Consider the following 14168-nt stretch of genomic DNA (forward strand, 5'->3'; position numbering starts at 1 on the left):
CAGGTTGGATGGGGAGCGTAACTGCACAGCTATTTTCAGGTCTCTCCAGAGATGTTCAATCGGGTTCAAGTCCGGGCTCTGGCTGGGCCACTCAAGGACATTCAGAGACTTGTCCCGAAGCCACTCCTGAATTGTCTTACCCGTGTGCTTACGGTCGTTGTCCTGTTGGAAGGTAAGCCTTCGCCCCAGTCTGAGGTCCTGAGCGCTCTGGAGCAGATTTTCATCAAGGACATGATGTTTGGCATTCAGGCCAAATAGTTCAATCTTGGTTTCATCAGACCAGAGAATCTTGTTTCTCATGGTCTGTGAGTCTAGGTGCCTTTTACTGAGGAGTGGCTTCCATCTGGCCACTCTACCATAAAGGCCTGTTTGGTGGAGTGCTGGAGAGATGGTTGTCCTTCTGGAAGGTTATCACATCTCTACAGAGTAACTCTGGAGCTCTGTCAGTGACCATCGGGTTCTTCGTCACCTCCCTGACCAAGACCCTTCTCCCCCGATTGCTCAGTTTGTCCGGGCGGCCAGCTCTAGGAAAAGTCTTGGTGGTTCCAAACTTCTTCCATTTAAGAATGATGGAGGCCACTGTGTTCTTGGGGACCTTCAGTGCTGTAGAAATGTTTGAGTCCACCTGAATTTACCACAGGTGGAATCCAATCAAGTTGTAGAAACATTTCAAGGATGATCAATGGAACCAGGATGCACCTGAGCTCAGTTTGAAGTCTCATAGCAAAGGGTCTGAATAATTATGTAAATAAGGTATTTCTGTTTTTAATATTTAACACATTTGCAAACATGTGTGTGTAGATTGAGGGGGGGAGTAATTTAATACATTTTAGAATAAGGCTGTAACGTAACAAAATGTGGAAAAATTCAAGGGGTCTGAATACTTTCTGAATATTAGTGTCTATCTTTCACAGTTCAAACGTTTGGGGTCACTTAGAAATGTCCTTGTTTTTGAAAGAAAAGCAAAACATTTTTGTCCATTTTAAAATAACATCAAATTGATCAGAAATAAAGTGTAGACATTATTAATGTTATAAATTATAATTGTAGCTGGAAACGGCTGATAAAAATTGAATATCTACATAGGCATACAGAGTCCCATTATCAGCAACCATCACTCCTGTGTTCCAATGGCATGTTGTGTTAGCTAATCCAAGTTTCTCATTTTAAAAGGCTAATTGATCATTAGAAAACCCATTTACAATTGTTAGCACAGCTGAAAACTTGTGCTGATTTTAAAGAAGCAATAAAAAAACTGGCCGTCTTTAGTCTAGTTGAGTATCTGGAGCATCAGCATTTGTGGATTCGATTAGTCTCAAAATGTCCAGAAAAAATACCTTTCTTCTGAAACTCGTCAGTCTATTCTTGTTCTGAGAAATGAAGGCTATTCCATGCGAGAAATTGCCAAGAATCTGAAGATCTCATACAACGCTGTGTACTACTCCCTTCACAGAACAGCGCAAACTGTCTCTAACCAGAATAGAAAGAGTGGGAGGCCCCGGTGCACAGCTGAGCAGGAGGACAAGTACATTAGTGTCTAGTTTGAGTAACAGACGCCTCACAAGTACTCAACTGGCAGCTTCATTAAATAGTACCCACACAACACCAGTCTCAACTTCAACAGTGAAGAGGTGACTCCGGGATGCTGGCCTTCTAAGCAGAGTTGCAAAGAAAAAGCCATATCTCTGTCCAGTGTCCTTGCCCATCTTAATATTTTTATTGGCCAGTCTGAGATGCCCAGAAGGCCAGCATCCCGGAGTCGCCTCTTCACGGTTGACGTTGAGGCAGGTGCTTTGAGGGTACTATTTAATGAAGCTGCCAGTTGAGGACTTGTGAGGCGTCTGTTTCTCAAACTAGACACTAATGTACTTGTCCTCCTGCTTAGTTGTGTACCGGGGCCTCCCACTTCTCTTTCTATTCTGGTTAGAGCCAGTCATTACCACGAGCCTGTCCTCCCCAATTAAGGTGCCACCAACCTCCTGTGGTGTGCTTGAGCGATAGACTCACCCTCCTGTATGTTAGATGTAGTTTCAGGCGGAGTCTCTCGGGTCTCTCCACATTTTCTCTGACACACAAGGTAACTGCTACTATAGCAACCGCTTGTGTGCATATGTGTGTGTTGCCGTGTTTTTGCGTCCCCTTTCAACAGTTTGATTCAACCCTGATCTCTGAGCATCACAGCACTGTTGGCTTTGTAAAGTATTTTCCTCCTGGTTATCACCAAAGAATCCATCAGTGAATGGCATTGCTCTTTCATAAGGTCCACATTCACACTGGTCTTAACCAATCACTGAAAGATGCAAGCAGCAGAAGTGTGGTAGTCCAGAGTTGAATAGTATAGTGCCTTCTTGGATGCATGTTATACCACTAGTGTAACCAACAGCAGGAGCCAGAGAGACTGGCTCTGACTCAAAACATTCTCCTTCGCTGCAGTAAGTAGGTTGAACCTGAATACAGTCATCACACACTCATATGTTGAGGAGATTTGAACATTGAGGTAAGAACAGGATCAAGGTTGGTGACAACTGGACTGGTTCATCGGTTCTCTCTCTGCTACTCACAGCCCTCATCTGTTTGTGTCTTTGTGTTCATCTTTTCTCTCTTCAGGCCAAACCTCCAGGACAGTTAGCTCCTCCCCTAGCATAGAGAGTCTCTCTGGGGGACAGGGTCACACCACAGTGTCCCCGCCCCTTCCTGTCTCCAGGGGAAGTGACATCAGCACCTCGTCCCCACCCCTCTCAGCCACCAAGAAGGACTCCTTCTTCAACATCACTCGCTCCCACAGCAAGACCATGGGCAAGAAAGAGGCTGTGAGTATCTCTTTCTCTTCCCCCTCTATCTTTCTCTGCAGGTCTCTTTCCTAGCTCATATTCCTCTCACGCTCTCTCACTCACACTAAGTTGTTCCCTCTGTGTTGTCAGGAAGAGTTGGAGGCCCAGGTGTCCTTCCTGCAGGGTCAGATCAATGACCTAGAGGCCATGAGCAAGTATTGTGCCAAGATGATGAACACACACATTGGTAAGTTTACCTACCAATACATATATTAACATGCACATTGAGTTCAACAACCCTGACGCATCAGTGGATAGATTGCAAATCCAGTATCAACACACGCATCTATGAGGTTCCAATGATAGCCTGTGAGTTGCGCTATAACCACAATGATGTTTTGAACAATCTAGTGATTGAACCAGTAAACAGGTGTAATCAGTTGTTAAAACAAAGGCTTTTGTTTACTGTCTGTTACTGCTGTATCAAATTGTTTGTCACATGCTTCAGTGAAATGCTTACTTATCGGCCCTTTTCCAACAATGCAGAGTGAAAGATAAAATGACAAATTAAATAGAAATAGTGACACGAGGAATAAAGAAACAGTGTCTGAATACCCATGCTTGAGTCCTAAATAGTAGGCCGTTTGAGTATGCGAAAAAAATCAAGTGAACTTTAAATGCCCGGATGTCGTACTCATTTCAGCTTTGACAACAGTTAGACATGGGGGTGTGCTACTGAAATCAACAGCTGATCAGTTAGACATGGGGGTGTGCTACTGAAATCAACAGCTGATCAGTTAGACATGGGGGTGTGCTACTGAAATCAACAGCTGATCAGTTAGACATGGGGGTGTGCTACTGAAATCAACAGCTGATCTGTTAGACATGGGGGTGTGCTACTGAAATCAACAGCTGATCTGTTAGACATGGGGGTGTGCTACTGAAATCAACAGCTGATCAGTTAGACATGGGGGTGTGCTACTGAAATCAACAGCTGATCAGTTAGACATGGGGGTGTGCTACTGAAATCAACAGCTGATCTGTTAGACATGGGGGTGTGCTACTGAAATCAACAGCTGATCAATTAGACATGGGGGTGTGCTACTGAAATCAACAGCTGATCTGTTAGACATGGGGGTGTGCTACTGAAATCAACAGCTGATCTGTTAGACATGGGGGTGTGCTACTGAAATCAACAGCTGATCAATTAGACATGGGGGTGTGCTACTGAAATCAACAGCTGATCTGTTAGACATGGGGGTGTGCTACTGAAATCAACAGCTGATCTGTTAGACATGGGGGTGTGCTCCTGAAATCAACAGCTGATCTGTTAGACATGGGGGTGTGCTACTGAAATCAACAGCTGATCAGTTAGACATGGGGGTGTGCTACTGAAATCAACAGCTGATCAGTTAGACATGGGGGTGTGCTACTGAAATCAACAGCTGATCTGTTAGACATGGGGGTGTGCTACTGAAATCAACAGCTGATCTGTTAGACATGGGGGTGTGCTACTGAAATCAACAGCTGATCAGTTAGACATGGGGGTGTGCTACTGAAATCAACAGCTGATCTGTTAGACATGGGGGTGTGCTACTGAAATCAACAGCTGATCAATTAGACATGGGGGTGTGCTACTGAAATCAACAGCTGATCTGTTAGACATGGGGGTGTGCTACTGAAATCAACAGCTGATCTGTTAGACATGGGGGTGTGCTCCTGAAATCAACAGCTGATCTGTTAGACATGGGGGTGTGCTCCTGAAATCAACAGCTGATCAGTTAGACATGGGGATGTGCTACTGAAATCAACAGCTGATCTGTTAGACATGGGGGTGTGCTACTGAAATCAACAGCTGATCTGTTAGACATGGGGGTGTGCTACTGAAATCAACAGCTGATCAGTTAGACATGGGGGTGTGCTACTGAAATCAACAGCTGATCTGTTAGACATGGGTGTGCTACTGAAATCAACAGCTGATCTGTTAGACATGGGGGTGTGCTACTGAAATCAACAGCTGATCAGTTAGACATGGGGGTGTGCTACTGAAATCAACAGCTGATCTGTTAGACATGGGGGTGTGCTCCTGAAATCAATGAATAGCAGGAAACTACGCAATCGCACATGACGCAGTTTCAGTATGATAAAATCTGTTTTATAGTATGTGCATTTAAAAAAATCTAGTATGGTTTAAAAACCAGGATGTTATACTTTCAGCTCTTCTAGTAGAATTCAATGCAGACTTTTCCACAATGCATTGGAAGAGCTGGGCTGTTGGCGAGCCATAGTTCTCTTCAAGTAGCCAGACAACAAAAGTATACAGTTTTTGTTCTCCTAAAAATTGTTGCAGATCTTTTTTATATGTTTTTACCCCAAAGTGGATTTCTGTTTTCTCATTAAATTGTTTGTTCTCTTGGCAATCATCAGAGCTTTTAAACTAAATACTAAACCATGTTTTGATTTCTGAATGTCGGCACAGAGGACTCATTCCCAATGATCACTCCTTTAGTATGTTGCTGTCCAGTGGTTCTGAATTCGCGATGCACCTGACTGTCAACGTTTTTCTGTGCCTTTTGATTTGAAAAGTTTTAGAGTGTGTACTAGGCTATTTGGTTTTAATTCATATATGTTACAGCACTTTGGTTTCACTAATAAATAGGCTATGTTGAAATGGAACCAAATTCTGTTTCTGTCTTCAGTCCTTTTTAAATAGGATATACAGTTGAAGTCGGAAGTTTACATACACCTTTTATTTCTTTCATCACATTCCCAGTGGGTCAGAAGTTTACGTACACTCAATTAGTATTTGGAAGCATTGCCTTTAAATGGTTTAACTTGGGTCAAACGTTTCGGGTAGCCTTCCACAAGCTTCCTACAATAAGTTGGGTGAACTTTGGCCCATTCCTCCGGACAGAGCTGGTGTAACTGGGTCAGGTTTGTAGGCCTCCTTGCTCGCACACGCTTTTTCAGTTCTGCCCATACGTTTACATTGGGGTCAGGGCTTTGTGATGGCCACTCCAATACCTTGACTTTGCTGTCCTTAAGCCATTTTGCCACAACTTTGGAAGTATGTTTAGGGTCATTGTCCATTTGGAAGACCCATTTGAGACCAATCTTTAACTTCCTGACTGCTGTCTTGATGCTCTTAAATATATCCACATAATTTTCCTGCCTCATGATGCCATCTATTTTGAAGTGCACCAGTCCCTCCTGCAGCAAAGCACCCCCACAACATGATGCTGCGACCCCCGTGCTTCACGGTGGGATGGTGTTCTTCGGCTTGCAAGCATCCCCCTTTTTACCCCAAACATAACGATGGTCATTATGGCCAACTAGTTCAGACCAGAGGACATTTCTCCAAAAAGTACGATCTTTGTCCCCATGTGCAGTGGCAAACCGTAGTCTAGCTTTTTTATGGTTTTGGAGCAGTGGCTTCTTCCTTGCTGGGTGGCCTTTCAGGGTTATGTCGATATAGGACTCATTTTACTGTGGATATACAGTGGGGCAAAAAAGTATTTAGTCAGCCACCAATTGTGCAAGTTCTCCCACTTAAAAAGATGAGGCCTGTAATTTTCATCATAGGTACACTTCAACTATGACAGACAAAATGAGAAAAAAAATCCAGAAAATCACATTGTAGGATTTTTAATGAATTTATTTGCAAATTATGGTTGAAAATAAGTATTTGGTCACCTACAAACAAGCAAGATTTCTGGCTCTCACAGACCTGTAACTTCTTCTTTAAGAGGCTCCTCTGTCCTCCACTCGTTACCTGTATTAATGGCACCTGTTTGAACTTGTTATCAGTATAAAAGACACCTGTCCACAACCTCAAACAGTCACACTCCAAACTCCACTATGGCCAAGACCAAAGAGCTGTCAAAGGACACCAGAAACAAAATTGTAGACCTGCACCAGGCTGGGAAGACTGAATCTGCAATATGTAAGCAGCTTGGTTTGAAGAAATCAACTGTGGGAGCAATTATTAGGAAATGGAAGACATACAAGACCACTGATAATCTCCCTCGATCTGGGGCTCCACGCAAGATCTCACCCCGTGGGGTCAAAATGATCACAAGAACGGTGAGCAAAAATCCCAGAACCACACGGGGGGACCTAGTGAATGACCTGCAGAGAGCTGGGACCAAAGTAACAAAGCCTACCATCAGCAAGGGCATTGAAGATGAAACGTGGCTGGGTCTTTCAGCATGACAATGATCCCAAACACACCGCCCGGGCAACGGAGTGGCTTCGTAAGAAACATTTCAAGGTCCTGGAGTGGCCTAGCCAGTCTCCAGATCTCAACCCCATAGAAAATCTTTGGAGGGAGTTGAAAGTCCGTGTTGCCCAGCAACAGCCCCAAAACATCACTGCTCTAGAGGAGATCTGCATGGAGGAATGGGCCAAAATACCAGCAACAGTGTGTGAAAACCTTGTGAAGACTTACAGAAAATGTTTGACCTCTGTCATTGCCAACAAAGCGTATATAACAAAGTATTGAGAAACTTTTTTGTTATTGACCAAATACTTATTTTCCACCATAATTTGCAAATAAATTCATAAAAAATCCTACAATGTGACTTTCTTTCTCATTTTGTCTGTCATAGTTGAAGTGTACCTATGATGAAAATTACAGGCCTCATCTTTTTAAGTGGGAGAACTTGCACAATTGGTGGCTGACTAAATACTTTTTTGCCCCACTGTATATACTTTTTGTACCCGTTTCCTCCAGCACCTTCACAAGGTCCTTTGCTGTTGTTATGGGATTGATTTGCACTTTTCTCACCAAAGTACGTTCATCTCTAGGAGACAGAATGCGTCTCCTTCCTGAGCGGTATGACGGCTGCGTGGTCCCATGGTGTTTATACTTGTGTACTATTGTTTGTACAGATGAACGTGGTACCTTCAGGCGTTTAGAAATTGCTCCCAAGGATGAACCAGACTTGTGGAGGTCTACAATTTTTTTTTCTGAGGTCTTGGCTGATTTCTTTTGATTTTCCCATGATGTCAAGCAAAGAGGCACTGAGTTTGAAGGTAGGCCTTGAAATACATCCACAGGTACACCTCCAATTGACTCAAATGATGTCAATTAGAAGCTTCTAAAGCCATGACATTTTCTGGACATTTCCAAGCTGTTTTAAAGGCACAGTCAACTCGGTGTATGTTACTTCTGACCCACTGGAATTGTGATATAGTGAAATAATCTAGTCTGATAGTCTATAAACAATTGTTGGAAAAATGACTTTTCATGCACAAAGTATATGGTCCTAACCGACTTGCCAAATCTATAGTTTGTTAACATTTCAGTTTAACATTTCTTGTTATCTGTCAAACTGCTTGGCTGCTGTTTGACAGATACAAATATGGCTCTTATCCATAATAATCTCATGTAGGTAGCCTACCCACACTGTATCTGCCAGCTGTTGGCTAGAGAGCATGTACCAAGACGAGTGGGCACATTCTCTATATAACACAACAGTTTGTGACAAAACCATCAGTAGAGCGATGGTTTTGGTACATCGAAAATGCAATGGAAACCTATTTAACTTGCATTTTTCATTCGGTATAGAATTTAACCGCAACAATTCGATGGAAACATTTGTGGTGGGAAAATGCACATTTGTTTTTATGGGTATTGTAGAATATTCAGCATGAAAATGGGTCACCAGTTGGATGGTTGTGATCTGATGTCTGTCTCCTCAGGTAAGATCCAGGAGGTGATCCTACAGGAGCACCTGGAGAAAGAGGATGAGGTGTTGGTGTCACTGGCTGGACTTAAACAGGTACTGGACAGCAGCACCACATAAGAGTGGGTGGGGGGGTGCATGTTAGCACCTCTGAGTGAGAGTTAGCATTTTGACCATGTGTGTAGTACGTGCATGTGTACTGTACATTGTCTGTGTGTGTGTTCTCAGTACATCCTGTGTGTGTTCATCATGACTTGCTCTGTGTGTTTATGAATGAATCCGTCAGATCAAGGACATCCTGAAGGGAGCTCTGCGTTTCAACCAGAGCCTGCTGGAGGCTGAGGAGAACGAGGAGATCACCATCGCTGATGACCACTATGACCACGCCTCCGCCGCACAGCAGCAGCACGCCAACAGTCACCATGAAGACCAGCCTTACCTGGCCGCGCCACAGCGTGTCGACGGTGGTGGAGAACAGGAGGAAACCCCACCAGAGCAACAGGTGAACACGTGGTTGTATTAATACGTAGACTCATGTTTGCAGTGTACCTACCCTTGCATACTTTGGTATCATTCCCTATGCTTCAAAATCTGTGATGAATTGTGGGTATATTGTGACTGACTGATCTACAAATAATACTAGTAGTTATTTATGATGGAAGGTGATTTGTTGAACAAGGCCCTTGTCTCTCTGCCAGGTGTCTCCCCCGGAGTCCTCTCTGTGTGTGGGCTCGGAGGGGAGGAACTGGGATGACTACATTCTGGTCTCGCAGGACGGAGAGCTGCAGCCCACCGAGGGAGGGGCGGAGAGGACCCCTCCAATCAGACAGCTCCACGGCTCGGTCAGGGTGGAGCCGTTCCAGGACCCCCTGATGGGTGCAGCGTCGGGTTCCTCCAGCCCAGACGAGGGCAGCATTCACAGCAAAGACTCAGACTTCGCCATGGTCAACTCCCAGGACCTGTGAGGGATTGGACTTTACTGATATGGGTGGGAGTTACCACTAACCAGAGATGTAGGATCAGTTTATCTACTCCCTAATCACCCACCTTAACCATTTGGAGGGATTCATCCCAACCTGGAGCATATGTTGCCCCACACGGGAAAACCAACTCGCCACTGCTGGATCAAACTTGCCAATGTGGACTGGACTATGGCAGCCTAGCGTTAGGCAGTCGCCAATACCTTAATCTACCTGCTCTGTATTCCTTCATGAATACCATAGATCTCTTTTATGCCTATAGCCTCTTCTCCTGAAAGCTTTGGCCTCCAACCCCACCTGTGACTTTAATGGTGATACCCATTTCTGCCACATGAGGGTGCTACAAGACAGTTCACCACAGGCTACCCTCAGGAACTGGAATTCATAGTGCATTTATCAGTGGGGGATGCCTTTCCCTTCTCTGTATGTAGTAATGGTAGGGTAGTACCCTGTTTCTCCAGGTAGGGGAGCTGTCTGTCCCATACCTCTGTCTGTATCTAATGCCTGTGTCTAAAGAGCTTCTCTTGTCTTACCTCCATTCACCGCCTCTGATTGTCCTTTAACTGTTTCGAGGTAGAAGTTGCTCCTAACCAATCGGCAGTCCTACACCTAGCATTAGGGGGGATGGTACAATATCTGATCCTGTATCAGTTGTTAGGAGGCAACTTCTACCTACTCTTAACCAGTGCCTGGAAACCATTGACAGATTAACTGACTCTCACTTCTTTACATTTTGTTTAAAGATACAATTGTAACCCAATACAGCTGCACTACAATGTGAAATTATGAAATTAAGGAAAACAGGCTTTAAAAAAATATATATATTCCATGTAATAAGATTTCATTATTTCTGATGTCCTTGTATTTATCTTGCTTCCTGGGGTAGCCAAGTAAAGCATTGCACACACGAGGGATGTCCCTACAGCAGAGATGATTATCTATAGACCAATAAAATGCTTGTTACAGTATGCCTGTGTCATGTTCAGAGGGGGGAGAGAGTGGTTTTTCAACAGGACAGTATACAAGTGCTAGCAACATGCTGAATTGTGAGTACAACTAATATTTAAATTGGCAATGCTAACTAAAAACACACAAAAAATGCAATGAAGGGTAAACAATGCTCATAAGTGGAGGATGCTGAGGGGAGGACGGCTCAAATGGCTGGAATGGAGTGCAATGGGATTTGATGGCTGGATTGGAATGAAAGGAATGGTATCAAACACAAAAACATGCTTGATTCCATTCTGGCCATTCTGAGCCTTCCTCCCCTCAGCAGCCTCCACTGTTGTAAGTGACATTTGAAAATGTCAGTTGATATCCAATACTTTGGCTTCTCTTTGATGTCAGGCCCTGGTTTGATGTCTCTGATTGCATGTGTGGCCAGCTGGCTATCAGTCGAGCAAATGGTCAAAGCAACAGGGTTTTATGATTGAAGTAACTGGTTTATTTGGTTGGTTCTGGTAATGAAAATGTAATGGATATTGACGTCAATTTACCATGAAACAAGGAATCATCCTACAGCATCCAGGTTTTCAGGAGGACAACAATTGTCTTCTGACAGGTGGAGTCTACGTGATGCTCAGTGCAGACTGATTCGTCACGCTATCTGACGGTAAACCATGGAGGACATCAGTGTCAGGAATGTTTTATTTTATTATCGGAAGTCACCATTTTGTAAAAATCCAGTAACATTTTACAGAATGAGGATAATACTGTAATATGACACAACCACCTAGAAAAGCATTGGTCAAGGTGCTATAGAAGGAGTACTTGAAATACTGTTTTTGATCATACAGTTGAGTTCTATCATTAACCCTATCCCACCAATATACACATCCACAGGTGAGGAGTTCCTTACTAATCAGCACCCTTAATTCGTCAGTCAAGTACAAGGGAGTGAAAACCTGCAGACAGACGCGTACATTACGGCATAATTGACATGAATGGGGATTCCCATTCTACTCTGTACACATCTTACATTCTTTTGTTCCGCTGTACCCGGAGAAGCTGAAGTAGCTCAGTTGGTGTTTGCAACTTCAGGATCGTAGGTTTGATTCCCGCTGAGGCCACCCATACAAAGACAAAATGTATGCATGCAGTACTGTAAGTCGCTTTGGATAAAATTGTCTGCTAAATAGCATATTATATTGGTAGCAGTCACACTTTCACACACATTCTGAATCAGCCTCCTCCCACACGTACGTTATCACTTCTGTCTCACTTTGTTCTGTAGTTTTGATCGCCCTGAAAGCCCTCCACTCCCCCCAACAAAAAACAAGGACTACATTCAATCCATAGTGCTGAAGAGATGCTTTATAGCGCGATTGACAATTAGTCAATATTCCCACGGTCGACTCAAACATTTTAAAACGGATCTTCATCGATACAGATTGAATCCAGCTCCAAAAAGAACAAACACTTCAGAGAGTAGGATTAAAAACATATTTCCAGCAACATTCAGGAACAGGGACAGGCCATTCTGATTCTGACTAAATTCCTGTCTCATGTCTTTGACGTTACTCCTCCCTCCTGACAGTGGTATAACAGGAGTATTTTTCTTTTAATTGTTTTAGTCCATCTTCCTTTCTTTTCTTCATCGTTGTGTGGAGAGAATGGCCAACTAGACTCCAACAGCCCCTAACCGGGTTAGATGCAGAAGGAGACATTCACTTTTGAGTGTACGTAGCAACTTGGTTGTCAGTTCTGGCCTCAGAAGGATGACGGTGCCCTTAGAAACTGACCTAAGGCCAGATTTGACATTTCCCCACTTTTTGATTTAATATATAATTTGAGGCGGGTAAGCTGGTCCTAGACCTGTACCTAAGGGGAACCTCTAGCCGGAGCTGTAGCTCTCTCCTGGATGGTGTCCAGGCTGCGTCGGGGGCGGGTCGCCTCTCCTGTCACACCCTTACTAAGGTTAGAGGTCAGGGCAGCATAGTGTACCTGCTTCATGTTTTCCTGCACCTCGGTCATAGCTCGTTTCAGAAGGTCTGCCTGCCCCTGAGAGAGAGAGAGTGGGAGAAGGGGGAGGATAGGAGAGAGAGCGGTTTGTCGGAGTTGGCTAATATGGAAACAGACTGGCACTGTTCTGTGGTTGTCTTTGGTCTGCTGTGCGTGACTGTGTGTGTGTGTAGATTCACCTTCAGTATGGTGATGGTATGTGGTTGTCTTTGGTCTGCTGTGCGTGACAGTGTGTGTGTGTAGATTCACCTTCAGTATGGTGATGTTCTGTGGTATGTGGTTGTCTTTGGTCTGCTGTGCGTGACTGTGTGTGTGTAGATTCACCTTCAGTATGGTGATGTTCTGTGGTATGTGGTTGTCTTTAGTCTGCTGTGCGTGACTGTGTGTGTGTAGATTCACCTTCAGTATGGTGATGTTCCAGCTGAAACTCTCCACAGCTCTGGTGACCTTACGATCCTTAAGCCCCTCCTTCACTGCAATGGAATGCAACGTCTCATGGAACTTCATGGCTAGGGGACGACACACTTATTAGCAATGTTGAACCTTTCCCTCTTTGTCAACCTCTCCAGGTCTTAACCAAGGTCCAAGACCGGCTCAGGTCTGTGGTTTGGTGGTGTCTGGTATTTGTGGTTGAACGATCAAGTCTTAACCTTTCTCTGTGTAGTGTAATAGACTGGTTAAGAGATCTGAATATAAGAAAGTGCATTGATTTTTTTTACTTTTAAAGGTAGTTTTACGGTTGCGCCGAAATCTAGTGTTTATCCGTGAATGCAATCTCTGCATTGTCTACAGTGAAATGTGCTTTTCTACAAGGTGCCTTTGGTTTAATCCTGGCCTCAATTAAAGAGTGATAGATAGGGAAAGAGAACAAGAGAGATTCAAGAGTGACAGGCAGACTCCTTGTCCTCTCTTCCCTCTGGCCAGATTGAGTATGTGTGGTGTTGTGTCGCTTTCTCTGTCTGCCCCGGGACACTGTCACACTCTGTCACCATCTCCATGGAGACTAAGAAGTGGGTTAACACAGAGCACGCGCTGTAAGCTCTCCTAACCTGCTACGAAAAGTACCTTCCGTCCATAGCTGTATACCATCTAGTCAAAACCAGCGATAATGTGAGGGGACTTTTAGACACAGCATCCTGAACAACAACACCGCCACCACAGACCTGAACAACACCACCGCCACCACAGACCTGAACAACACCACCGCCACCACAGACCTGAACAACACCACCGCCACCACAGACCTGAACAACACCACCGCCACCACAGACCTGAACAACACCACCGCCACCACAGACCTGAACAACACCACGCCACCACAGACCTGAACGCAACTCAGTATATTTTACTTCAATTTTCTCTCTCTCTCTCACACACCTGAAAACTCACTAACTTCAACATTCACTAGTACACAATTACACAGAATTTCATATATACTGTAAACACACACACACACACACCACATTGGCTGCCTGCCAGTGCAGTTGCTAGGCGACTTGAGGCTTGAGTGCCAGGGCATTCCGTTGTGCATGTGGGAAACGTTCCATTTCCCTGTGTAACCGAGCAGAACTGACAGAACGGAGAGAGAACATCAGCACTGTCCAGAACTCTGTCTGATACTGCCCAAACATCAAAATCATGCCCCTCCCCCCCAAAAAAAGTACTGAGCTCCCGGCCATCTATACCAGGCTGTGTCAAGGAAGGCCCAAAAATTGTCAGACTCCAGCCACCCAAGCCATAGGCTGTTCTCTCTGCTACCACACGGCAAG

General features: G+C 44.4%; 2 protein-coding genes across 5 annotated transcripts in view; one reads left to right on the forward strand and one right to left on the reverse strand.

The window, feature by feature from the left end:
* LOC120026982 (TBC1 domain family member 5-like) overlaps positions 1-10406 on the forward strand; it is a 38259-nt gene extending 27853 nt beyond the window's left edge. For all 4 annotated transcript variants that reach the window (XM_038971806.1, XM_038971805.1, XM_038971807.1 and 1 more), the window contains 5 exons: positions 2608-2810; positions 2922-3018; positions 8475-8554; positions 8745-8960; positions 9157-10406. In XM_038971806.1, the coding sequence (XP_038827734.1) occupies positions 2608-2810; positions 2922-3018; positions 8475-8554; positions 8745-8960; positions 9157-9423 (863 nt within the window). In that variant the 3' untranslated portion in view covers positions 9424-10406. The remainder of the gene's footprint in view (positions 1-2607; positions 2811-2921; positions 3019-8474; positions 8555-8744; positions 8961-9156) is intronic.
* Positions 10407-10978: 572 nt separating this feature from the next.
* LOC120027445 (inactive phospholipase C-like protein 2) overlaps positions 10979-14168 on the reverse strand; it is a 42231-nt gene continuing 39041 nt past the window's right edge. The window contains exons 11-12 of the mRNA XM_038972381.1: positions 12799-12908; positions 10979-12438 (exon numbers count right to left, since the gene is read on the reverse strand). Of these exons, the coding sequence (XP_038828309.1) occupies positions 12259-12438; positions 12799-12908 (290 nt within the window). The 3' untranslated portion in view covers positions 10979-12258. The remainder of the gene's footprint in view (positions 12439-12798; positions 12909-14168) is intronic.

The sequence above is a fragment of the Salvelinus namaycush genome, chromosome 32 (assembly GCF_016432855.1).
Source record: "Salvelinus namaycush isolate Seneca chromosome 32, SaNama_1.0, whole genome shotgun sequence".
Classification (NCBI taxonomy): Eukaryota; Metazoa; Chordata; class Actinopteri; order Salmoniformes; family Salmonidae; genus Salvelinus; species Salvelinus namaycush.